Here is a 27,879-nt window from a genome sequence, read left to right as displayed (position 1 = left end):
TCAGGAAACAAACTGAGTGTTACTGGAGTGGTGGGGGGTGGGAGGGATGGGGTGGCTGGGTGATAGACACTGGGGAGGGTATATGCTACGGTGAGCACTGTGAATTGTGCAAGACTGTTGAATCACAGATCTGTACTTCTGAAACAAATAACGCAACATATTTTAAGAAAAAAGAAAAAGAAGAAGATAACAGGAGAGGAAGAAAAGGGGAGTATGTCAGAGGGGGAGACGAACCATGAGAGATGATGGACTCTGAAAAACAAACTGAGGGTTCTAGAGGGGAGGAGGGTAGGGGGTTGGGTTAGCCTGGTGATAGGTATTAAAGAGGGCACATTCTGCATGGAGCACTGGGTGTTATGAACAAACAATGAATCATGGAACACTGCACCAAAAACTAATGATGTAATAATATATGGTGATTAACATAACAATAAAAAAAATTAAAAAAAAAAGAAATGAGCTATCAAGCCATGACAAGACACGGAGGAACTTTAAATGCATATTGCTAAGTGAAAGAAGCCAATCTGAAAAGGCTACATACTGTATGATCCCAACAATATAATATTCTGGAAAAGGCAAAACTACAGAGACAGTAAAAAGATCAGTGATTGCCAGGGATGGGGGGAGGGAGGGCACAGAGGATTTGTAGAGCAATGATACCACAATACCACATATGATATGTGATACCACAATAATGGATACATGTCATTATACATTTGTCCAAAGCCACAGAATATACAATACAAAGGGTAAACAGTAACGTAAACTATGGGCCATAGGTGATTATGATGCGTCAGTGTAGGTTCAATGATAACAACGATAGTATTTGGTAGGAGATGTTGATGATGGGGGAGGCTATGCATATATGGGGACGGAGATATATAGGAAATCTCTTTATCTTCCCCTCCCTTTTGCTGTGGGCCTAAAACTGCACTTAAAAAAAAATGCATGCGAAGCAAAGCAAAAAGGGAAGAAAGCATAACTCCATGCACCTAGAAAATAAAGGTAACTAGGAAGAGATAACTATTTGTGGGATGAGAAAACATGTTTAATAAATGTAACAAAGTTTTGAACATTTCAAGAATTCATTTCAGTAAGAATTCTTTTTTTTTTTTTTTTTTTAAGTAGACTCCACACCCAGCTTGGAGCCCCATGTGGGGCTTGAACTCACAACTCTGAGATCAAGACCTGAGCTGAAATCAAGAGTTGGACACTTTACTGACTGAGCCACCCAGGGGCCCCTCAGTAAGAATTCTAATGAGAGATGGTGAAAGCTTCTGGAGATAGAGCCATGTTACACACAGTAAAGGTAATCTAAGAATCACCACTAAATGCTTGGACGAAAGGCATGAATAAGTTCACATGAAATAGTACCTTTCGGAAATGGAATTATTAAACCTCCACTTTGAGCATATTCACTTCTAAGAGTTGGAAAAACATAAATGTTTTTGCAAAAGAAATGAATAAATAATTAATGCATACAGAACCCAAGAAGGGACAGATGGAGGCTAGAAGTGCAGCTACTGAAAGCACTGTCCTAAGTGCTTTCATATGTTCTCTTCTGTAACCATTTAAAAAGCCCTGTGAGCTACGTATTATTTTTACTTTTCTTATGGCAGATGAGGCACTGAGGCTTGAGGCAGTAAAAAGACTTTCCCCTGGAGACACAGCAAAACAAGAGAGCCGGAACTTGAACACCAATCTGCCCAGTGCCAAGAGAGCACTACAGGGACAGCTCAGCCACTGGTGGCACTGCATAGTCAGCTTTGCCTGAGGCTCAGATTCAGTGGACCTGAGGGAGAACGTGGAAATTTGCTTCTGGGGTTTTTTTTTTAAAGCTCCCCCAAATTTTGATAGACCCCAAAGATGGAGAACCATTGTGTTACTAAATAGAAGTAGCATCAGAAGGAGAGACATTTTGGAATAACACCCCAAAACTGAAGAAACATGGTGAAGCTCTTCAGAGTGGGAAAAGACAAGTCTCAGTAGGGGGCTAGGCTCTTTGATTTCATAGGCTGGGGACATGGAGACCTACATATCACTCTCAACTCCCATAGATATTTACTGAGTATCCATTAGATACCCCAAAATATGCTAAGCCGAGTTCTTTAAGGAGATGAGTAAGATGGCCTTTGTCATAAGGAGCTCAATATTAAAAATCAAAGACACAACTGTACAGTAACAAAATAGATAAAGGGCTATGAGAAGCCAAAGAGAAAAAAAAAATTCCTTCTCCTGGCAAGATACATGTGTGAAGGATCTTCCAGAGAAGGTAATCAAGCTGCAACTTGAAGGATGAGCTTTCCTGCCAGAGTCTATGTACAGACTTCATATCTCACTAAAATGAGGTGTTCCCATGGTAGTAGCTCCAGAAACATTTCTATATCTAGTCTATCTTCCCCTTTGTACTAACGAGGAAACTTCACTAACAAGTCACACAGTCAATGACAAATCTAAGACTAGGCTCCAACACTCTAGAAACCTTGTCCATCAGTAACCAGTAAACCGTTAGAGTTCCTATATTTCTCTCTCTTCCAGAGAACCTATTTAGTGATTGACTTCATCTATAACATTTGACTTTTTAAGAAGGAAGTCTAAATTTGGCAGTGCGTGAAGAAAGGGTTTACACTTGGGAATGCTCTTTGATTCCCAAACTCCACTTCCAGGAATTTATCCTAAATAAATATGGACATGCAAAACATTTAGTTTCAAGGGTTGTTGTCACAACACAGTGTATAATAGTGAAAAGGTAAATACAATTTATATGTCTAACTGTAGTGGACTGATTAAATAAGCTATGGCATTTTCATTCTATAAAATAAATTGTAGAATATTTAAGAAAAACTTTACATTACTGCGTGGAGGAGAAGAGATTACAAAACAGGAAAACACATTTTTGTCCCCCTCCATACATACGTACATATATATATGCATATATATATGTGTGTGTATGTGTGTGTGTATACATATGCAAAGCAAAAACTAGTAAAATGATATACTCCAGATATTAATAACAGTTTTCAGGTGTTTTTCTTTTATACTGAGTGATTATCTTTTTACTCATGTGTATTTTTAAAATAATAAACATGTACTTCTATAATTTAAAAAATTAATAAAAGTATTTTTGTTAACAGAAATCTTAGATCTGAGAGATCTAAAAGACCCTATCAAAGCTGGAAAGGTGATGAGTAGATTTAAAAAAAAGGAAAAGTACTATCTCTGGAAGCTCCAGGCCCACTAGAAAACCTGAAGTGATCTTAAGGCAGGATGGGGCTTTCTGAATCAAATTCAGACTCCAAAAAATAATGAAGCTTATCCTAGAGAACAGGAAGTATGGCTTCACATCCAAGTTGTGAAATCTGGAATAAAAAAACCCAGTAATAAATCAAACATTTTCAGTGGCTGAATCAAGAAACCGAAAGGGTACCAGGCTGGGAGTAAGGCAACTTGGATTCTAGCCCCCTCTTCCTTTAGCTTAAATAAGCTGCTTACTCTTCTGGGGCCCCAATGTCCTCATCTACAAAATAAGAATGACATGAACAAAAATCAGTGTTTCTCAAAACTGGTATTTCCTTGGAACATTATCTTTATGTACATATGCTTAAGTAAGTTTAAGTAAATTTGGAAAATTTTAGACTAGTTAATTTCTAAGGTCTCCTACTCTAACCTGGTCTAATTCTGATTCAAATATATAGCTACCTTAACGGACTTAAATCTACTATATTTACGGATATACTGTCTACTTGTGGTTATCTCACAGAGAGGAGTATTATAATACAAAACGGGTGACAATCCTTTTGAGCAAATGTCATACCTTGACAGCAGCAACTGAGTGCAGAAAGCAGAGGGGCTACAAGCAAAAGGGGCAAAACAGTGTCTGAGAATGGATTGGATAATTAAGGTAATAAACATAATGTCTTTTATTCTGTTTCTAGCTATCCTTCTAAATGATCTTTTCCTTCAAATTCTTATATGAGTTGTCAAAAACAGAATTATTCAACTACAAGTTCAACCAATTCAACTTTTTAAAAATTCATTTTTATATAAAATGAAGAAAAGGATTCAATCTTTTGTCTATGGTAAAAAACTATCATCTTTCTCTCCTCGTGTGGACACAGTGTCCCACCTGGAGCCATCACTACTTATAAGATAAATCTGAATTTTGAACAGCTGAGTTCTGTCATTTATTATCACATATGGGCAACCTTCTCCATCCAGAGAAAGAAGAGATTAGAGAATCTGTAACTCAAGTGAAGCATGTCTTCCCTATCTCCCTTGGTCTAAGCTCATCACAGCCACAACTGGTTGTCTAAATGAGGAGTTTACGGAAGAAGCCAAGTAATCAGGTGGCAGACAGAAAAGCAAAAAGAATCAAGAGAAGTTTTGTAGAAAAAGTTCAGTAACACAGGAAAAGCATCAGGCAAAAAAGCAGTTGTGCATCAGCAGAGAAATGTCCCTGGAATGCACTAATAGTCAGCAGTCTGGATAATTCGCCTACATATATCTGAGATTTAACTGAATATATCTAATGTGTGGCTTGGCAGCATCCTAATTATAGGTTTATCCTGTAGTAACCATTCATTATCAAAAGGCTCTTAAGTCTTGCTAAGTTTTCTCCCTCATAACAGGATTCTAGGTAGATTTTTTAAAAATCAAAGCACTTCCAAAAAAATTATGTCATTGTGGATAAGTTCGAGTAAATACATGTATAAATGGTAGAGAAGTTCAAGCTACAGATTTATGTATCTTTATATATCAGTTTTCAGTCACTCTGGAATAGGAACAGAACTCAAACTATCACTTGCCCAGAGAAAAGATACCGTGTTAAGAGCCTGAGGTGTTAATGAAGAACTCAAAGCCTCAAGTACAGGAAATCTTTGAGTACTGAATACATTATCTACAGTAACTTCCAATGTCAAATTTTACACAATTAGGAAAATGGTATATGGAAGAGATTTACTGTGGTCTACTCTAACTTCTTTGAAAAACCTGAAAGAACATCGTGTTATTTAAAAAACAAAAAAGCAAAACCCACGTTTCTTGCAGGTTTTTTTAAAATTATAAACATACTATCAAAGGTGTATTGCTCCAAGTATTAAGTCATATGAAAAAGTCTCTTTTTAGAGTCCCAGTAGAAGTACTCTCCTAAATAATTCTGTATTAAGTTCCATGCAGCTTTTTGCTAACATTATCACTAATTCTTTCTTCCACCTCCCTTCCTCCAATATCCTATCCAGATAGTCATTTTTCTAAATCAGTATTCACATATAAGAAACTGACAAGATTTACAGAAGTGGTAGAGCATTTATCACCTCCTCTCTGATGGAATGTGATAAAAAGTAAACATAAATCAGCCAAAGTATGAGTTCACAAATAAAAAATATTTCTAAGTGTCCCCTTGACTACCTTATCAACAAACACTGTTCAAAATGGGCAATTACCGAACATTATAAGAGGATAATCTAAGGCGTTAACTATCTTCAACAGCAACAAAAGTTTAAGATAAGGAAACAGATCTATAAACATTTGACTAAAGGCAATGGATTAAAGATTTTTGCCTCCAACAGAGCTATAAGAGTATCTCAGGCAACAGAATCATACCAACCAACTACCCCTATGGAGTGCTTGATAGTGAGGGTGAACAGGAGTGGGAAAAAAGATGGTGAAATGTGCCCGGGGGCACAGAGGTAACAGACAGTAGCATGAGCCATTAGAGGAACTGAAGTAGGACAGGTTGGCTGGAACCCAGAGCATGGGCGAGGGGCACAGGCTTCGGGAAGAGGGGAAGTTTGTCAGGGGCCAGAACACATAGGGCTTATAAAACCATGGAGGAAGCTGAGAGCTACTGAGAGTTTTAACTGAGAGTTTTAACCAGTGGAGTGACAGGATCAGACTTGTCTTTTTATAAAAATCACTTCAGTTATAGTGTAAAGAATGGACTGGAGAAGGGCAAGGCTAAAGGCCCAGGGAGCAACGCAGGCAAGGGATCCTGACAAGGCAGTGGCAGGGGCCCGGGGGAGGGGGAGATGGAGAGACTGGACAGATGTGAAAGAGTGAGGAGACTGCAGAACTGATGGTCTGTTCTGCGACCATGTGGGAAGTGGAGGGGGGGAAGAGAGGAGAGTTAAAGAAGGTGCCCAAATTTTCGGCTAGAGCATTACCTAAGACAGGAAACAGGAGTAGGAGCATGTTTAGGGAGGATGGAGGGAGCAGGTGAACGAATTTAATTTTGAACTTATCTGTGTGATCATGAGATAGACAACAGGTTATGCTGATAAAAATCCAGAACTTTAAACTGAGACGGAGACAAAATACGCATATTTGAGAGTTGATGGCATGAAGATACTAACTGCAGCTATGGAAATCAATGTGATCAATTTTATGGAGAACAACCTCAGAATGAGGAAAAGAGGAGATCTAAGACAGACTCCTGAAGAACTCCAGCATTTTAAAGGAAGGACACACACACACACACACACCCAAAACAGACAGCCAGAGGTAGAAGGAAAATCAGAAACCCTTGGAGTGAGAGAAACCAAGTAAAAAGGATATTTCAAGAAAGAGTGGTCAACAGAGTGCTTCTCAAACATGCAGAGATTGAAGCTAGCCTTCACTAAACAGAAATATCAGTAATTCTTCCTATCTTCAACTCAGGTTCTAGTTTCTCTTTGTGGTAACGAAAATATGTGCAATGACATCTCCACTCCCCCCAAAGTAGGTCCTCCTGGTCCTCTCATTTCTAACATTTTCTCAGTGAGACCTGACTTCTCACCGCCAACTCTGTCACCCACAATAAGTAATCACCAAATTCTGCCAATTTCATCTCTGTAAACTTTTTTGCGTCTTTTCTTCCCTTTCCATCCCCACTGCCACCATTCCAATCCAGGTTCTGAGGACCACACAAATGAAGAATCTACTGGTCTCCCAGGCTCTTCTCTAGAGCAATCCTTTTCACACAGAATAACCATATTAACTATCCTAAAACATTCACTTTGTCTTATCCCACTGCTAAAATTCTCCAGGGACTCCTCATTATAATTATTTGTTCAGAAATTTCATTCATTTAGGGGCGCCTGGCCTGGCTGGCTCAGTTGGTGAAGCATGCAACTCTTGATCTTGGGGTTGTGAGTTCGAGTCCCACGTTGGGTGTAGAGATTACTTAAAAACAAAATCTTTTTTAAAAATGTCATTCATTGGGGCACCTGGGTGGCTCAGTCATTGAGCATCTGCCTTCGGCTCAGGTCATGATCCCAGGGTCCTGGGATCAAGCCCCACGTCAGCTCCCTGCTCCGTGGGAAGCCTGCTTCTCCCTCTCCCACTCCCCCTGCTTGTGTTCCTGCTCTCGCTCTCTCTCTGTCAAATAAATAAAAATAAAAATAAAAATCTTAAAAAAAATGTCATTCATTTAGCAAATATTTACATAGGGCAATACTTCTCAAACTATCTATGCTAAGGTCCAGTTTTTTTTCTTAAAAGTTTCTAATCGATATTCTTATAAAATACAATAAAAAACATTGTGTTAATGTTAAATTGCTAAAAAAGTTTCTAAATTCTTACTCTCAGTTTCAATATTTATCTCATCATGGACTGGTAACAATGGTTCACGGTCCAGCAATGGTCTGTAGACCGCACTCCAAACAGCCCTGATGTTGATAACACATGGGTAAAAAGACACTACAATTGTGCCTTCAAAGGTCTTAGAGCAAGGAAAAAAAAAAGGTCTTAGAGCAGTGGTTCTCAATGCAGGGCAATTTTGCCATTCAGGTGAAATACTTTTGATCACTACACAGGGGGAAAGAGGCGGGGAACTACTGGCATTGAGTCGATAGAGGCCAGAGATGCTGCTAAACAGCCTACCACAAACAGGACCAGCCCTTTCCCCCCAACAAAGAATTATCCACCCTAAAATGTCAAAAATGCTGAGGTTGAGAAACTCCCCCTTATGAGTGTAATGCAAATGAATAATTATAGTATATTAAGAAGAGAGCTACATTCTAAGTATATAGAAGGTATAGAGGAAGCATAGAAGAAGCACCTGAGTCTGTCTTGAAGGTCAAATAGGTTTAGTATTTACAAAAAAAAAAGAAGTCCTCATCTCCTCATCCATAGCTTTCCACATACAACCCCAACCTAACTTCTAAATCTAATTTTCTGCTTCTTCCAACAACAGGTCTGCTAGACTGGTCTAAGCTGTGAATTCTATACCTTGCTGAGTCTGTCACTCTTCCCAGGGCATGGACGACCATCCTCTCTCCTCCTATCCAAAATCATTCATCATTCAAGGCCTTATTCAAGCTCTGCCTCCATGAAGACTTCAGGGATTCTCTCTTAAAACTGCAATAGGACTTTTCATCTATACCATTTATTTGGCACTTTATCATATACTGATTTTTGATATCACTTGTTAGGTTATGGTGCTTAACTTCTAAATGATTATTTGATTTTAGCATTTATGTTCCATCTCTAAGTTGACAGTTCACTTAAGACAAAGCTTCCGGACACACTCATAGCAATCACTTCCTTCCTGTATTAATGCTACCATAGGTACCAAAAAACACATGAAGAAAGTGGACTAGACTTATTACGTATTAGACGCTGCAGTCCTACAACCAATGCTTCATGTCTTTGAGCTCATGACAATTCTAATATATCCAGTTCCTAGAAAGATTGTTTATTTATAAAACCTTAGTGTTATAGAGTTCATTCATTCTCATACATTGAACACTTATACTTTTTCTCCAGGCCAAGAGAAGTCCACTGATTTTTGCCACATTTAAGTCCCAGAAAATCTGCCAGAAATAAGAAAATTTAAAAATCTCAATTGGGACAGTTTCTCTGCTCAAACTGTAAAACCCAAACAGATAAAGAGATCTTTATATTCCTAGTCAATGTATTCCTCCTGCCGTCACAAAAATCTGAGATTTTGTGCCACTAATGCCACTAATCTCAAAAAGAAGAAGGGGAAGAGGAAAGGGGATGGGGGAGGAGAGGAAGAGAAGCAGGGAGGATGAAGAGAGGAATATGGAGGAGGAGGTGGTTTAACTCATTAGAAGAGACACAGAGGTTGGAAAAGTTTAAACAGTTTAGAAAGTTGTCTTGCCTGATACCTAAATGCAGAAGTCTGATTTCTGCAGTGTATTTTCTGAACACTTACTTATACCTGCATATGGGCAAAGGTGGGTGGGGGGGTGAGGCCAGACCTACAGACCTTCAGGGTTTCTAGTAACTCCTCTCTTCCGTCCCACCCTCCTAACCTGTCATGTCTAAGTTCTCAGAACCTTTCTATAGGGAAAGCTTTGTAAATTTCTTTGAGAATTAATTAAGGGAGAAAGGCAAAAGTGGCACTTATTTACTCATCATAAAATATTCTTTAACCTAAACTTCAGGGCTTCCTTGATTCCTTGATTCTTGGCTCCATCTCTCCAGTACCTGGCGAGGCAGCTGAGAACTCGGACTCTGGAACCAGACATCCTACTTCCAACCCCAGCTCGGCCACTTACTAGCTGGACAAACTTAGTAAGTCACTTCCTTCTCCTCCTTCAAGGGTTCCTGAATCAGGAGAACCAAGTTCTAGTCCTAGTTCTGCCTGTGACTTGCTTAGTAACCTTGGGCCATAGCTTCTGCATCTGTAAAGAGAAGCCAGGGGCTTGTAACTAGATCACCAAGGGTGATTTTGCACCCCACCCCCCCACAAGGGCCATTTTGGCAATGTCTGGAGAATTTTTGATTCTCACCACTAGGGGTAGGGAGGGAGTGCCACTGGCACCTAGGATGTAGAGGCCAGAGATGCTGCTAAACATCCTACAATGTACAGGACAGCCAGCGCCTCACACCAAATAATGATCAGGCCCAAAAATGTCTATGATGCCACAGTTGAAAAACCCTTGCCTCTACCTCTCTCAAAGACCGCCTCAGAAGCCCCAAGAAGTGGCGCTGAGAAGGCCCATTTTAGCAGTTTTATAGGATAGGCTTTCATGAGAGAAAAACAATGTAAATGTTAAGGGTATGGCCTCTGAGGCCAGACTGCCTGGGTTCAAATCCGACTCCACCACTTACTAGCTCTAAGTCTTGGACTAATTACTTAACCTTTCGAGACTCCGTTTCCTTCTCCATAATATGGGAATGATATACTATCTACCTGACAAGGTTGTGGTGAGAATTAAGTAAGTTAATATATGTAAGGCATTTAGAACAGCACCTGGCACTACAGGAGTATTGGCTACCACTGTCATCAACATCATCACCAATCTAAATATGGGAGTAAAAGGGGAAGAAACACCACCACTTTATGTCAGGAGTCACGGGAGCTAGATTCCTCAGTGGAAAGGTGTGAGGAGGACTGAGCAAATTCAAGCACAGTTCCTCACACATCAGAAACTCTGCATCCCACTCTCTACCCTCTTGGGCTTCCACAGCTGAGTAAAGGCCTGGATGCAAATGTTCTCATGGTTTGCAGGAAGTACAAACTACTTATACCCATTAGCATAATGCAAAAAAGTAACAGGAGGAAGTAGTTTGTTACATATCAGGAAACTGGTTTTACCTTTTCAGTGGAAAAGGACAGGTGCCTCTGACTCCCCTCTGTCAGGGGCTGCCATCAAAGCCCTGGGGGGTCCCATTACCCCTGCACTCTTCTCCTCCACAGAAACCTCATGAAGGACGTGGGACACATCTGTTCCTGCGTTCCCTTGTTGTGCTGATAGTGAAGCCACCACAAAAGATAAAGAGCCTGTGATATTACCTTTTGGTTGTTTTCTTAACTACACAAGTAGAAATATAAGATCACAGTAAAACATTCAGATGTAGAAGCAGAGAAAGTAAAAGAACAAAAATCACCCTGTATTTCCCATCCTAACTCCCCTTTCACATAATGTTTTTTCAACTGAATGTGTGTTCAGAGAGACTTCTGTAATGCACTTAACTTTCAGTTTTATATATATTTCTTATTAAAACAGCTCTATACATTGGGAACTGTATCATTTTAAGACCTGCTTCACTGTATTCCATAGCAAGGGTAAGAGCATGTAGCATAGTTTATTATTTCCTTACTGCTGGACATATAGTTTCAAACTCAGACCAGTGACCCAATTACTGATCCATAACTCACCTGTAGTTGCCAGTAAATCTAATCCATTAGCTTAGACTCTATAGGCAGTTCTGCCTTCGCAAAGATTTATTTCTAAAAGTTTATCTATTAATAAAAAATGCTGACTGAATTTACGTATGGTTTGACTCTGAGATATGAGCATAGCTACATTATTTCTATTCAAATGTAAGTAAATTTTATTTAAAAAATTAAAACCAGGGGCGCCTGGGTGGCTCAGTCATTAAGCGTCTGCCTTTGGCTCAGGTCATGATCCCAGGATCGTGGGATCGAGCCCCGCATTGGGCTCCCTGCTCAGCGGGGAGCCTGCTTCTCCCTCTCCCACTCCCCCTGCTTGTGTTCCTTCTCTTGCTGTGTCTCTGTCAAATAAATAAATAAAATCTTTAAAAAAAATTAAAACCAATGCAAGAATTAATTCAAGGTTAAAAATTTCAACTTATAAAAAAAGCACCTATAGTATTTTTTTACGGTGTGTGCTTTAGCTCTAAATCTTGTTCTAGAGATTTTTGGAAATCACATGGCCATAAGCCATTTCTTCTTCTAATTAAAAAAAAAAAACTTTACAAATTTCCCAATACAAAGTCGGAATTAGTAAATTAGTAAATTATTACTTCTTCATATTCAAGTATCATCTATAAGTATTTGGTGGAAAAGCAGAAGGGGGAAGTTCTGCATCTCTAACTAGTGAGCAACTGCTTTCTTTTCCTTTCCTAATAAATTACAGGCAGACTTGAACAGATGTCAGGTTGGCATTCAAAACCTAAAATATAGCTGAAAAGCAAGTTATGACTAATACAAGGAAAAAAGATGAATGTCAGAAAGCTTCATTTTTTTTTTCTTTTTTTCAAATTTCAGATAAGCTCTTTAGCCTTAGGGTTCCTTTTACAGAGCCCTGGAGTTCGGCTAGATGTCTTAACCCCCATTTAAATTGCAATCTCTCCTCATGAGTGGGGGTGTGAAAATGCATCTTAAGAGTGTCAGTGTTTATGTTAATCTGAGCAAGAACTCCCTCTCTCCCAAATATGGCGCATACAAAACCTCAGTGCCCTTTCTTCCACCGTATTTTATTTGCACTGTTTTTAGCTTGTGAAAGATGTCTGCATATGATTGAGAGGCTCCTTATCTTCTCGGTGCTCTACTCCATAGAGTAACTGCAGTTTCACTTATGGTATCAGAAGAGTTGCTTTCCTCTAGAATTTCAAAAGAAATCTTAAAAATACAGATTGAAAATGGGCTTAGAGAGGGAGGCATGGAGAAAGGGGACCAAAAAGAACAGAGTCGTTTCAAAGAAGGGGGGCACAAGATATCACAGAGGCTCTCCTCCCTGCTAGGTGGCCTGGATCTCTGAGAGGTATAGAGCCACCAAAAGGCAGCGTGAGGCTGGAGGCCCTCTCAGTCTGCACACCCTTTTCCTTCCAGCTCTAAAATGGGTCACTTCTGCCCAAGCCCCTTTCCTTGGCTACACGTAAACCTAGTCCTAAAACTACTTTAAGAGATGCTAATTCTTTAACAATCATTCCACTGTCCTTTGAAGAGGATTTTTGGTGGTTTTTTTTGCCCTGGCATTTACAACTTAGGGGTAATTGCCAGGGATGCTGAAAAATGAAGATTCTTTACAGAATCTCTATCTTTGCCAACAAAAGAGCCACAACAAGAACTGAGGGACTCAATCAATTATCCGCAACACTCTCCACAAAACCACGTGCAAAGGAGTAAGTGTGGTAAATGTCTGAACACAAGTATATATTCAACAGACGCCTGACTGTGCTCAAGGACAGCAATCAGCTTCTGAGTTTATTCACCGAGACTTTCAGACTCCACTTTGTGATGCCCATACCTCTACCATGGGACTCAGAACGTGCTCCTAGGACATTTACTGCATGTGCTTGACCTCACCTGACCTCGAATGTTCCTGCATCACTGTGTGCCTCTGGTTAGCCCTTTGGTCTTCATATACCTCACCACAACATTCTGCACATTTCCAAACTACATCCACAATCGTGGAAAGGAACATGAAGTTTTACAAGCAAAAGGAAAGAACTGTCTTACCTAGAAGCAAAATTATCACTCATAAACACAATGAGAGAAGAGAATTCTAAATCTATCACTCTGTGAACTTGCAACTTTGATATATAGGCAAAAAGATCCATTTAGTTAGGATTCCTACTTACAAAGTAGACATAACTCTAGACTTCATGGTAAACAATGATTTGGTCTCAAGCCAAAAGTAAAAAAGGTTCTCTGCTTAAAACAAAACAAAACAGCCCCATAACCTACATAAATTATTCTTTTCTAATCACTATTTTTTTCCATTTTAACTGACTGAAACAATCAGACCCAGTGTCCAATCGGATCCCCAAACCATAGAAGTTTAGCTATTTAGTTAATAAAGAGAGAGGAAAAAAAATCAGACAATTTTGTTCCCACCTATCAAAGAACACAGGGTATAATAAAAAGAACTTGTGCAGGGTTGTTTTTATATTCTATCCAAATATAGCAATCTATACTTTTATATACCTTTACCAAAGCCTAATGAGAATTTTATAACCACACTGTTCTTGGACTGCAATAAGGTATTCCACTACGTAATTCCCCCAAAACTCAAAAGAAAAAAGAAGACTCTAATGGAAAATGCGGAATGACATATGCATAGCAAGAGAATTATTTCTCAGCCATTTTACCATAAAAATGAGCTTTAGGACACTGACAATCTTCATTCAGAATAAAGAAAATAATGTCTTTCAATTTAGCTCAAAAGCAAAGATAGTTTTATACTTTTTCTCTTTTAAATCAAATTGATAACATGCATCCTGCTGGCAAAAAGCCATAAAGAGAAAAAAAAATTTTTTTAAGAACAGAACTCATTTTTTATCCAATTAATGTAAAAATATTAGAAAAATAAATCCACAAAAAAGGTTCTGGATAGTAGCCCTCACAAACAAAATTGAAATCCATGATTCTTAGTCAAAACACATGTTGACAATAATAAAAAGAAAATGATTATAATTTAACTGATTTCAATATGGATTGCAGAAACACAGATTAAATTCACTCAAAAATTCCAAATCTGTTTTGATTTAATTCAAAACTCTCCAACAGCTGGCAAAGTCACAAATCAACCAATATGAGTTTTGCTCCTTTTGTATTATCTGCCCAACCGCAGACAGAGGCCCTCATGAGCAGGGTTTGGATAATGCACAAACAGGAAACACATATCTGAATAACTGAATCCTTGATAGCTTCCAAAAACTGTGAGAAAATATTTATAATATAATTAAAAATATAGCTTATTACAGAAGCCATTGTTTTTCTACTTGTTGGCCGGATAATATAAATGTTCAAAGAAACAGAATCATTAGACTCTTTCTGCACTGAGCTCAGCCTTGAAAACGAGTAAAAAATATGCCATAAGAATAACAGAACATTTAAAATCATCCTTTTATCTCTCCTGATACCCAAAACATATGCAAATAACATTTCCATGTCTTAATCAAAAAGCTTTACAGACTTACTGTGCTTCAAAATACACATTACCAAGATAGTGAATTACCACATTTTTTACTATGTTCCAAATTAAAATTCTGTTTTTTATGGACTTGGCCTTTGTTATCTTTCAGATAAAAAAAGTATGTTATTGCCATCTCAAGGTGTATAAAACTCAGGTGATGAGGGTCTCTGTCATTTTCTCCTAATCCAACTCCAAACTCGACCTTTACCCAGAGAACAGGTGTGTGCTATGCCTGTAATTTATCAGAGTGAACGGCCAGGCAGAAAGGCTACCAACAATAGGAGGCTAATAGAACCAAGCACTTAGTGCCTAGAAAGCAGTTCTTTTCCCCACCATACTTTTATCTGCCAGTAGCAATGTAAAGATAAAGAATGATGGAGGTGAAGGGAGTAATATATTCATATTCCTTCAGGTTTTTTTTAGATACTGTTTTTATACTAATAGTCTGCCAGAAGCTATTATGTTATAAATTCCTTTCTCAGATATTCTATTGCTCACATTCCAATTCAACCTATGATATGGATATGAAAACAGTCATGACAGCATTTCCACTAGGGCAAATAAAGCCACTTCACACACAGATAAATTAAATAAACCTTCAAGAAGGAAATGATAAATGAATAGCACATTTCTTTATATGCAATATGGAAACTCCCATGTATATCCTGCATTTGTCTTTTTGGATCTAACTTATCTAATTGAAAAACATGCCAAGAATCCATTTACTAGGTATGAAGATGTACTAATTGGGTAATGCAACAGCACAATAAAAAGAAGCGGTAGCTAACGTAAGAACAATGCCCACAGTCTAGTAGGTAATGATGATTCAGCAGGGTAAATCTTAGACCTACAGTGGATCTTTAGAGTCAGGTGAAATTCCTAAATATGCCCTAGAGAAAAAGATTCATAAAGAAATAAATAAAATGAAATTTCTAAAAATGTCCATACACATACTTAAATTAATAAATAATAAGATAAAGTAACCCCAAATATTTCTATTTTCCCTATAAAACTAAAATGTAATTTTAAAAATTCTAATACTTAAAAAAAATTTTAGAACATTTTTTTAAAAGAAAAAGTTAAAACAAAAATATACTGGTAGGTCTGAAAAATAATTTCAGAACATTATTTTAAAAAAGATTTCATTTCATTGCATTCTTTTTTTTTTTTAACAAGATTTTTATCAAATTTTCCTTTTTAAACTCACCCATCTGCTCCACAATCTCTGGAGGAAATACTCGGGACGCAAATGCTCGTCGGAAAATATCTGAAAATTCCTTGTCCAGACCTCCTATTCCCATTTTTTCAAAGTTCCAGTCAGGATTGATGATAGACTGGCGATTTTCCTTGGTTTTAGCTTTGCCTATGTCAAACAAAGGTAATCAAATGTGAAACAAGAACTTCATTACTGGGTGAAAAAAGACAGAAATCACTGGGCATTTTTAATGAAGAGAGAAGCTAGAGAAGCTACCCTATGCAAACATGAACATGCTCTTAGCTGATTTTCTAATAAGAAGAATGAGTTTTGCTATGTTAACTACTTTGTCTGGACCCACTTAGGGCCAGTAGAACATTTCAGAAATGTCTAAACTCACGTGGTAGTCCATTTGTGATCAATCCATGGAGCTTGGTCTTATTAACCTCTAATCCTAACAAAGTTAACTAACTTGGGCTGATGAGAGGAAACACATTGTGTACATCTGATGAAGATAACACTAGTTGCTAGAAATGCAACTGAAATCTAGCAATCCCTCAAGGCTCCTGAAGCAAGTGTATTTAAAAATACATATATTTATCTAGATTAAGTTTATAAACTGTGTATATAACCCCTTAGCCTGAGAGGATGCACTGAGTAAGTGATGTCTTATTTGTTTTTTACCCCACTTGCACACAAAAGCCTAAAATCATCCTAAAGTCTTAATGATTTCAAAATTCACGTTTTCTACTTTTCACAAATAAAAATTATCTAACTTAAATGTCATAGTGCCACCTAAAGAAACTCAAGAGAACCACATTAGCCATTTCAAAAACAATAAAAGTACCTTAGTTCACTCTACTGTAAACAAAAAAGAAAATGATATCTTTTTTTTAAATTAGAGACTAACAGGTCACATTAGAAAAAGTTTATCCTAGATGGTGATTTTATGGGTTAGGGTTTTGAGGACTCATTACCTTTATAAAGGAATCAAAAATATATTTATTACACTCTACTGCCCTCTTGTGGCCAAATTTACGGCAGGCTAAATCAATACACAATTTTATTGATCAGTGGAAAAAAGCCCATCAATCACACCTTTGCATGAATTACTTAGAAATATCCACATTGTATGAAAGTCATGCAACTCCCTTAAGATACCTTAACAAAAGGTTTATGAAAGGTGTATAAAACACAAAGAAATCACTTCAGAAATGGATCAGTAACAGGAGATTCTGATAAATCCTACATCCATAAAAACATATATAGTCATTAAAAATTATATTGTTGAGTGTATTAAGAGGTTTGAAATATGTTAGGCAACAAACAAATTATAAAACATTATGAAAATAGAATCAAATTTTAAAATTTTAGAGTGTGTAAGTTGTTTTTGAGTGAATGTTTCTGTATTTTATGAAACAAATACTTTATTGTAAAATTAAACAGTAAGGAGGAAATGATAATTTATAGATCAAGAAAAAAGGTCACATATTTGAAGGTAAATAACCTTGGAAATAATGCTGTGCAACCAATGAAAATCCTCTACTTTCTACTGGGAAAGACATCAGCATAGTGAAAATCACCCCAAATCAGAATTACTATATAGTTAATGACATCATCATTCTGGTGAGTTACTTTTAGAGTCCAATCTGCATTATCTAACATAAAAGAGTAGGACTGAGCTGTGAATCTGTTGGGAAGACTTTCTTTACCTGCACATTCACCATTTACCTTAATCACTAATAGAAGTGATGTTAGTATCACACTTAAAACACCACCAAGTGAGGGGCAGTCTACAAATAACTGACCAGTTCCCAACGTGCATACAGACACGTTATGCACCCAGGCGTATAAAGATAGTGGAAGCCTGAGGAACTGTCAGAGACCAGAGAAGACTATGGAAACTAAACAACTAAATGCAGTGTGAGATTGTGAATCACACCCTAGAACAGAAAGGACATAATGAAAAAATTAGTGAAACACAAATAAAATCTGTAGTTGTTAGTAGCAATGTAACCATGTTAACTTAGTTTGGGTAAGTGTACTATGATTATTTGGGATATAACACCGAGGAAGTTGGTGAAACATACAGGACCTCTCTGAACTATTTTTGCAAATCTTCCATAAACCTGAACTTATCTCAAAATTAAAAGTTTAAAAATTAGGGGCGACTGGGTGGCTCAATCGGCTAAGCGTCTACCTTCAGCTAAGCATCTGCCTTTAGCTCAGGTCATAATCCCAGGGTCCTGGGATCGAATTCCGCATCGGGCTCCCTGCTCAGCAGGCGAGTCTGCTTCTCCCTCTCCCGCTGTCCCTGCTCGTGTGCTCTCTCACTCGCTCACTTCCTCGCTCAAATAAATAAAATCCTTATAAAAAAAGTTTAAACATCAATTTTATTCTGTATTTTTTCCTGATTACTGTCACCATTATGAAATTAAAAATTACACATGGCCCACATTCTGTTTCTACTGGACAATGATGATCTAGTGAAGGTTTTAGGCTTTTTTTTTTTTCCTGAAGATTTTATTTATTTGACAGAGAGAAAGACAGCGAGAGAGAGGGAACACAAGCAGGGGGAGTGAGAGAGGGAGAAGCAGGCTTCCTGACGAGCAGGGACCCCGATGCGGGGCCCGATCCCAGGACCCTGGGATCATGACCTGAGCCGGAGGCAGACACTTAACGACTGAGCCACCTACCAGGCGTTAAATTTTTTTTTTCTTTAAAAGATTTTTATTTATTTATTTATTTATTTGACAAAGAGAGAGAGAGCACAAGCAGGGGGAGCAGCAGGCAGAGGGAGAGGGAGAAGCAGGCTCCCCACTGAGCAGGGAGCCCGATATGGGGCTCAATCCCAGGGCCCAGGGATCATGACCTGAGCTGAAGGCAAATGATTAACTGACTGATCCACCAGGTGCCCTAAACTTTTTCTCTGTATCAGCACATCAGACGGTGATGAAATACTGTGTGATTATGTGATAAGCCTTCTCAACAGAGGTGCCCTTATTCTCCTGCCAGATTTGAAAATCACGGTAGTTGAGTCTCGTACGATAACAGAGATAGTCCCACTTCATTCAGACTTTTCTAAAAATTGCAAATCTTACCAATAAGATTAAGTGATGAATTTTCTGCTTTTTCAAATGCAACTTGACTGTTTCCAACAACCAGTCCTACTTCAATCTGTATAGAAAGACAATAATTAGTAGTTAGCCTAACAGTGAACTTCTGGACTTCCCAAAGCAAGGCCAAAAATGAAGGGGGAAGTAAGGTCTCTTCAAGCAAAGCAAATCTTCCAAATTATCATCTAAGTTACATTTATTTTTGTCCTACCTTCTACTATTTCTATTTAATTTCAATGCATGTATCCTTTGATAATGCCTGACTTATTATTTGTGTGCAATAAATATCATCTGCATTCAACCAGGATTACGAGTACATACAAATTTCAAATTACTATTAAGTCTGCAAATAAGAAAGAGTACATAATATGAAAGAAAACACTGAGCAAGAGAATGGCTAGGAATGTTATATTAATCTGCACAACTCACATCACAGTGACTATTAGAAATAAAACATACCTTCTGTCTTTTACCTGTCGCGGGTTCTCCCTTCAGGATGCTAGGATCCATGGCTTCGATGTCCTTTACCAGCAAACCAAAAAGCTTTTCGTTGAAGCTAAACACAAGCTACGTAGAAAAGAGATTAAGAGGAGAAAAATCACTTCCTGATATAATGGCTGGATTCTCACATCATCACCAGTGTTTTCCAAATGCAGGGAAGGCAGCTTTCTCCTGTATATCCCTCTCAACTCTGCTCCACAGGCAAACTACTCACACAGGCAATGAGAGGAAAAGGGAATTAACATTTATTGAGCATCTTCATGTGCCAAACACTCCAGGAGGTCCTATACTTAATGCTCATGAACTCTCTCGGAAACAGAGAGTCTTCCTCAGTTTTACTAGTAAGGGAGCTGAGACCCAGGGAGGGCCTAAGCAACAGAAGCCAGAGTCATAGTAAACGAGAGTGCGAGGACTCGAGCTGGGGTCCTGGGTCCACAACTCGAAGATTCATGCCTTTCCACCACCAATACAAATCCCTGCCATACAAGTACACAGACAGCTTTTGAATGCAGACTCATTCACCAAGTGTTTACTGAGTGCCTTCTACAGCCAAGGCCCTCTTCTACCTGCTACAGTAACTACGGCAGGCAAAGCTGACTGCCAGTCCTGCTACTACTGAACACTACAAATGGGAATCAATACAAAGAACAGTGATTTGGGGTAAGATATTTATTTCTTCTCTGTATTATGGAGGATTTTTCTCTCATGGGTTTATAGACCTCTGCATGCTACTGGGTTTTAAATGATTACAAATACCAAAGCATCTTCTATTAAAGTAGTAATGCTAAAGGAAAAGGCAAAAACAGTGACGTTTAGGTAAGCAATTTGAGCATAATTATTCATCAAAAAGTGTCGGGATCCAGAGGGAATACAGCACAGCTCAAAAAGCAATGGACAGGGGGTCAACAAATGATCAGAGGACTGTCATCTTGGGGAGCCTCCCCGGACCCTCTAATCTCAAGCAGTACCACGCTGGGTCTCTAGTACACCATTTTACCTACATCAAAGTACTTAACAGTGCGTGGCAGTTCTTACTTTGTTTCTATCTTCCCCAACTAGGGAGTAAGCTCTGTAAGAATAGGAAATGTGTGTATTTTGTTCACTGCTGATCTGTTGGGACTAAAATAGTAGCTGAAATATACTAGGTTATCCAGTAAATATTTGTTTAATTAATTAACTGTTCAATTAACTAATGGGTTCTTGTCTCAGCTATGGCCCTGCTGTGTAGCCATTGGCACGTCATTTACCTTCTCTGAATTTAAAAATTACTCATTTGCAAAATGAGGAAGTTAGACAAGATAACCTCTGAGGAAAAAAAGACAACCTCTGAGGTTCATTCTAATTCTAATACTCTGAAAAATAAATAATAAGTGCACTATAACCTTTTTCTGTCTATCAGTGATTCAGTTTCACTTGTGAAAACTTGATTATCATAATGTATGGATTATCCAGATCCCTGGTCTTGTTCTTCCAGATTTATGCCATTTCACTTAGATGAGAGAATCCAAAGAAGTGACACTCCTTTATTCCAAGAGCTAGTTCTTTCTACCACTTCTCTCCCTGACTGTTCCACACACTTACCCAGATAAGAGCCTGCAAGGACAGTCTAGGTAAGTCACTATCAGAATGCCATAAGCAGCGACTCACAAACTTTTTGGTCTCAGGATCCCTTTATATGCCTAAAATTTTTGAGAATCCCTGAAGAGCCTTTGTTTAAATGGATTATATCCATTGGTATTCACCATAGTAAAAATTAGAACAAGAAACTTAAAAATGTATTTATTAATATAAAAATGACAATAAATTCACTGTGTGAACATAAATGACATATTTTTAATTTATAAAAAAAAAAACCCACCAATTCCCAAAATAAAAAACATAAGTGGGAACTGTGGCACTGTCACATTTTTGCAAATCTCTTTAATGTCTTGCTTAATGGAAGAAAGCTGGACCCTCATGTCTGCTTTAACAGTCAGTGTGCTGATGAGCTAGCACACATCACAAAGTCTGCAAAACTCCACCGTACATTCATGAGGGAATAAGAGAAAAGAGACATACATCTTGGTATTACTATGAAAATAAGTTTGACTTCACAAACCCCCTGAAAGAGCCACAGGGACCCCCAGAAGTCTCTGGACCACACTTTGAGAACTACTGCTATGGAGCTATCAATGACAGGAGGAAAGAATTAGAATAATTAAGGAAAGTCACAAAAATGGAGACAAATATAATGGTGAGGTCAAAAGAGCAATGATTATTTATGCGTTCAAACAAGCAGCAATTTATGAACTCACACAGCTTTTTAAGTAAAATTTTAAAAGAACAGAATTTCTTCGTAGGAGGTTAACAATATATTAACTGAAGTCCAAAAAAAGGCAAGATCAGCAATATCACTTTTAAGGATAGAAAATCTGGGCTTCAGATGTTCCATGAAAAACCTGCAAATATATATACATATTTGTCTTAAGATTCTCAGGTTAGTTTATAACCAAAAGAGTTAAGAATTACTTTTCTACAAAAATATATCAGTAAATGATCCACAGACAAAACAAATGTCCCACAACAAGAAAAGTAAGAAATCTGAGACATATAAGTTTGCAGTCTTCCCAAATTTACAGGGTAAAGAGCTGCTGTAATTAAATATGACACTGTAACCTAAAAGCTACTTTAGAATTTTTCTGACTGGACTTAGAAGTTCAGTAAACACATCTCCATCACTTTTTATCACTCAACTGGATATATCAGTCCATATGTGAAGCTCCTTGCAATTTCTAAAAAGTAGAATTAATTTTGGACAACTACAGAGACTGGAACGCCCATTAAGTGGGAGGAATGAAAGAAAATTCAAAACCACCTGCTGTCCCACTGAGAATGCCTGGTTGTTGAACTGCTGAATGAATTCTGCTGCCATCTTGTCAGTATCGTAAGGGTTGGAGTCAATGCTCTTTTTCTGCAGGAAATCAATCTCAATGGTCATTGTGCCAATGCACTGTTTGGCCTTGTCAAATGTATATAAGGATACTAGGGGAAAAAAGAAGAAGCATTTTTAAAATCTCAAGGACACCAAATACTTGCTGCATTTCGAGTAACTAGAAGTTGCACATAAATGAAGCCTAACAGAACTTGACCAAAAGGGGGCTTTCCATGGCTGTCACCGGAGGGACACACAGGCACAGATTAAAGAAAATAATAAAACCACTGGAGATTTTGCTCCCCTCTGAATTAATTAGGACATACTGACCAGCACTCTCCCTCTACCTTTACCCTCACCTGACTCTTATGGGAAATCACAACCCTTCCCACACGGTCTCTACATCTTCCTCCTTCTCATTTAACAGAGGACAAAATGACAGCCTAGGAAGTGCCAGTGGAGTTGGCATAGCATGCTGCTTTCAAACAAGATTTTTGTTTGACACAAGCAAGAGCTAACGTGAGAAGTGTGTGGACTCTTTTGCCCTAGCAAGTTAGTGTGTGTAGGACAAAAAAAAAAAAAAAAACTTGAGAAACAAAATTTGCTAGGCGGGTTTGCTCCAGAGCAACTTAGAGTTTGACATTTCTTTTTTAATACTACAAAAATATTTACTGAGCACCTACTATAGCCAGGAAGTAAGTACTCTCAAGAGTGGGTACTCCATGTACAACATGTAAAAGAAGGCAAGGACCATGTTTTTAACTCATCTTTATATGAACAGCATGTAACAGCAAAAAACCAAATCTCCATGCTAATAACAAAGGAGGCAAGACAAAGGAACTTTGGAGTTGGAGTCTGTGTTTCAAAAGATTCTGTTAGGGGGCACCTGGGTGGCTCAGTCAGTTAAGCAGCTGCCTTCGGCTCAGGTCATGATCCAGCACCACATTGGGCTCCCTACTCAGTGGGGAGCTTGCTGCTCCCTCTCCTCCTGGCTTGTGCTCACTTGTGCTCACTCATGCTCTCTGCCACTATCTTTGTCTCTCTCTCTCTCAAATAAATAAATAAAATCTTTAAAAAAAAGATTCTGTTAGTTAAGTACAAGAATCTAAGTAAATCATCTAGCTCTCTGTGCCTTTGTCACATCTGTAAAATAAGAAGATGGAACTACATAAACCTTCACGTTCCTTCCATACCTTAAATTCTGTTCTAAACTCACTTCTTATAGTCTAGCCAGTTGAGTTATGTCTGAAGATTTTCTATAAATTCTCTGAATGAAATTGCTTGTATAATCACATTTTAATATTTTGGTTTGCCACTGTAAAGGGGGACACATAAAGATAAACATTTTCAATAGAAAATTCACTGAAGATCAAAGAGTAAGTTCAAATCTCAGCTGAAAGTTTCAAAAGACTTTCCTGCCTCCACTTCTGGGTGTTTTGTTCTTTCTTAACATTTTCCAGAAAGTACAGGTTTACACATTAAGTAATTTTCATAAGCAAGAGAGCCTAATTGTTTCCTCATATAGTGAAGATAAGTACAGAATGAAATATTAATATAAAAATGAATAAGTTGGTTCAGCAATTCCATTTCCAGGTGTTTGTATCAAAAAGACTCCTGAACATTTATCTAAAAAGAGATCTATAGAGAGATTCCTTGCAGCATTATTTGTAACAGTTGAACATTGAAAAAACACTGATCAGTAGGGGAATGATGAAAAAATGTGGCATATTCAGAATATGGGATACTGTACAGCAATTAAAATTAAAACTTGATGTATATTTAACTGTATAATTATAAATTAATTGTATGTATATGCATAATTTAGATGTATAAAATGTGTATAATTTAAATGTATAAAAGATGGATGGGCTATTAAAATATAATATTGAGTAAAAAACTGTGCTGTAGAAAGATTCATAAGTATGATACCATTCTGTGCATTAAAGACTCAAAACCAATTCTATAATGTCATGTGTATTTATGCATGTGTGTATTCACATATACACATACACCTATGTGTGTATATACATGTGTGTGTCATCTATATATCAAGGAATTTGAATATGTGTATTAAAATACCATTATTACTGACTATAGTTTTCAAATGTGCTTTAATTTGAGGTCAGTTTTCCTAACAGAAAAGACCAAGCTGTTACAATTACAAATCCTGCAGTCAGTACCATGGACAGCACCACTGTCAGTACCACGGTCAGCACCACGGTCAGCACCACTGTCAGTCCCAAAGGGACAGAGGCCCTGAAGGTTTCATACAGGAGCAAAGAAGGGCTATAAGGTTGAGAATGTTTTCTTATTTTATGATTAATAGAAATTTAATGCCAAAGACTAATAAAAATTATTTTTATAAGCAAAGAATGTTATAGGCAGTGCTCTGAATAAAAAGACATTACAATGAAAGGCATACACTATAATGGTCAAAAATGTGTTAAGTGGACATCAGTCCGTAATACTTAAATATGTAAATGATTCTTCTAGAAGATTCCTTCACACTCACTGACTTGACTAAAAAAAAATTCTCACCTTACAGACAGAACTCCTGTTTCAGAATCTTTGAATTAGCGCTCCCCTTCATACCACACATCCTATCCGATCTGTGCCCACATTGCTACTTACACTGAACCAGCTTTCTTCCTTTATGGCCACATCATCCACATCACTCAGGCCCCCAAACTCTTCCTTGCCACAAGCTATATGCACCTTAGTCCCACCCAATCACTTAGTTTTATAATTTTGCTCATTACGTCTGTTTGATTCACTTAAAAAAAATTTTATTTTTTTAAAGTAATCTCTACACCCAACATGGGGCTCAAACCCACAAGCCCAAGATCAAGAGTCACATGCTCTACTAACTGAGCCAGCAGGTGCCCGTTTGATTCGCCTTTTAAAGAACTGACTTTACAATCAAGACAACCATTTCTGGTAGTAGAAGAATGCTTTAAACATAATTTAAGTCACAAAACACATTTCTCAACTCATCAAGATTTATAATCTTGAATTTTCATACCTTTTCACGATAGAATTTATCTACATTAAAGGTTAAATTTAGGCAGTCTTAACGATATTTAGAAAAATAACTCTGAAGAAGAAACCTACACTACAAACACACCTATTTTCTCACGAGATTTAATAAGCATACATTTTTATTTCTGCCAATGTCTGTAAATAAGGAATCCTGGTTTCATGCACTGACCTACTTCACTCTGGTGCTGAACTCCTTCCCTGCCTCAGCTTCTCACCAGGCTTCAGGTGAGGGAGTTAGAGTTAAGGGAATCACTTATGTCAGTGTTTCAGTGTTTCCCAAAATGTGGCTGAGGAATCACTTAACAGGGAGTGTTAAAAACACAGATTCATGAATCAGACTTCTCAAGGAAAGGGTCTGGGAATCCTTTTTTTTTTTTTTTTTTTTAAACAAACTCTCCAGGTGTTTCTCCCAGGCAAGTGTGGAAAGCACTAATTATGCAACTCTCTCCACCAACTACCCAGATCTAAAGTAATTTCCTTTATTTTCATGCCCAATCAGAAAATTTTAGCCCTCATCCTATTTCCACAAAGGAAAAAAAAAAGCCACCTAAAGATAACCCCAATATTTAAGTTCCTTCTAACCAAAAAAAAAAAAACCCACAAAAATTGAAAAAAATAACAACAAATTTACTATAAAAAGAAAACATAACGTATGTCAAAATACCAGAGCATTTCAGCTGATAAAGTGTCTTCCCCCCAAAAAATCAACCATGAACTAGAAAAAAATATATATAACACTTTAAACCGAATTAAATATCCTCAAACAAGTACGTAGACATAACAAAACATCTATAATCAGAAGATTAAAATGTAAGAACACAAATAGACAAAAGAATGCAATTAGAGTTTATGAAACTCAGGGAGGAAACTGAAGAAAAAGATAAAAATAATAAATTACAAAGTGCCCATGGGAGAGTAGATTCAAATTAATATTTAGTAAGAGGCAGTGAAAGAAGAGGAAAACAACCAGATAACAAAAATAAGATTAAAAAAATTTTTTTAAAGAAGAAAGAGGGGGCTCCTGGGTGGCTCAGTTGGTTAAGCATCTGACTCTTGATTTTGGCTCAGGTCATGATCTCAGGGTCGTGAGATCGAAGCCGGGTCGGGCTCCATGCTCAGTGCAGAGCTGCTTGAAATTCTCTCTCTCCCTCTGCCCCTCCTCCTGGCTCATGCTCTCTATCTCTCTATAATAAACAAAACCTTTTTTAAAAAAAATCTTTAAAAAAAAAAGTAGAAGGAGAAAGGGGGAAATAGAAAATGATCATGAAATGTCATACAGGCAACAGATGAAAGTCAAAGGATATCCCTTAAAACTGACAGCACAGGGGTGCCTGGGGGGCTCAGTCGTTGAGCCTCTACCTTCAGCTCAGGTCATGGTCCCAGGGTCCTGGGATCAAGCCCCACATCGGGCTCCCTGCTCCGCGGGAAGCCTGCTTCTCCCTCTGCCACTCCCCCCGCTTGTGTTCCCTCTCTCGCTGTGTCCCTCTGTCATATAAAAAAATAAAATCTTAAAAAAAAAAAAAGTCAGGGGCGCCTGGGTGGCTCAGTCGTTAAGCGTCTGCCTTTGGCTCGGGTCATGGTCCCAGGGCCCTGGGATCGAGCCCCACATCGGGCTCCCTGCTCCGCGGGAAGCCTGCTTCTCCCTCTCCCTCTCCCCCTGCTTGTGTTCCCTCTCTCGCTGTGTCTCTCTCTGTCAAATAAATAAATAAAATCTTAAAAAAAAAAAAAATGACAGAACAGTTTCTGAAAAGGTCAAGTAAGGAAAAAAAAGGAGGGGCCTAAGGGGACTATGAGACATATAAATGCAAAAGTAATTAAAACAAAAATATAAACACTCCTAAATACCAAAATAAAAATTCAAAAATAGCAAAGACAACATGCCAAAAAGAGAAACACAACTAAAATGTGAAATAACAGAAGTGAGATCAAATATATCAGTCATATCAATAACATGAACGGGCCTAACACACCTATTAGAAGATTTCAGATTGGCTCATAAAGCAAACCCCAATTCTGTACTGTATGCCACAGACACACCTAAAACACAGAGATAAGAAAGGCTAAAGTAAAGAGATGGGCAAAGAAATACTGAGAAATTAAAAACAGTAAGAAAGCAAGGTCTGTGATCCTGACATCAAAGTATAATTTACAACACATTAAACAAGATAAAGAAGCACACTTTATGATGCTAGTAGCCACAATTCACATTAAAAATATAACAGTTATGAATATCTACATACCAGATAACACAGAAACTACTATGTAAAATAGAAACTACAGGAAATGCAAGGAAAAACAGGAAAACACTAAGATTTTAACACACCACTCTCAGTACAAAACAGGGCAAGTGGCCAACAATAAATAAGAATATAGAAGTTCTAAGCGGCATAATCAGTAAAGCAGAGCTTCCGGATATACAGCAAACACTACACCCTGATAACAGAGAATATACCTCCTTCTCAGGGCACATTCTGTGTGTATGTGTGTGTGTGTGTGTGCGCACGT

At 37.9% G+C, this 27,879-nt stretch overlaps 1 protein-coding gene across 2 annotated transcripts in view; it reads right to left on the bottom strand.

The window, feature by feature from the left end:
* NSF (N-ethylmaleimide sensitive factor, vesicle fusing ATPase) overlaps nt 1–27,879 on the bottom strand; it is a 157,476-nt gene that overhangs the window by 82,564 nt on the left and 47,033 nt on the right. For both annotated transcript variants that reach the window (XM_025890029.2, XM_025890030.2), the window contains exons 5-8: nt 22,279–22,445; nt 19,383–19,490; nt 18,909–18,984; nt 15,820–15,975 (exon numbers count right to left, since the gene is read on the bottom strand). In XM_025890029.2, coding sequence (XP_025745814.1) covers nt 15,820–15,975; nt 18,909–18,984; nt 19,383–19,490; nt 22,279–22,445 — 507 coding nt within the window. The remainder of the gene's footprint in view (nt 1–15,819; nt 15,976–18,908; nt 18,985–19,382; nt 19,491–22,278; nt 22,446–27,879) is intronic.

This window comes from Callorhinus ursinus, unplaced genomic scaffold (assembly GCF_003265705.2).
Source record: "Callorhinus ursinus isolate GAN/ISIS: 27379988/994484 unplaced genomic scaffold, GSC_fseal_2.0 scaffold50, whole genome shotgun sequence".
Lineage (NCBI taxonomy): Eukaryota > Metazoa > Chordata > Mammalia > Carnivora > Otariidae > Callorhinus > Callorhinus ursinus.
Note: the sequence above shows the minus strand (reverse complement) of the source record. Positions and strands in the feature narration are given on the sequence as shown.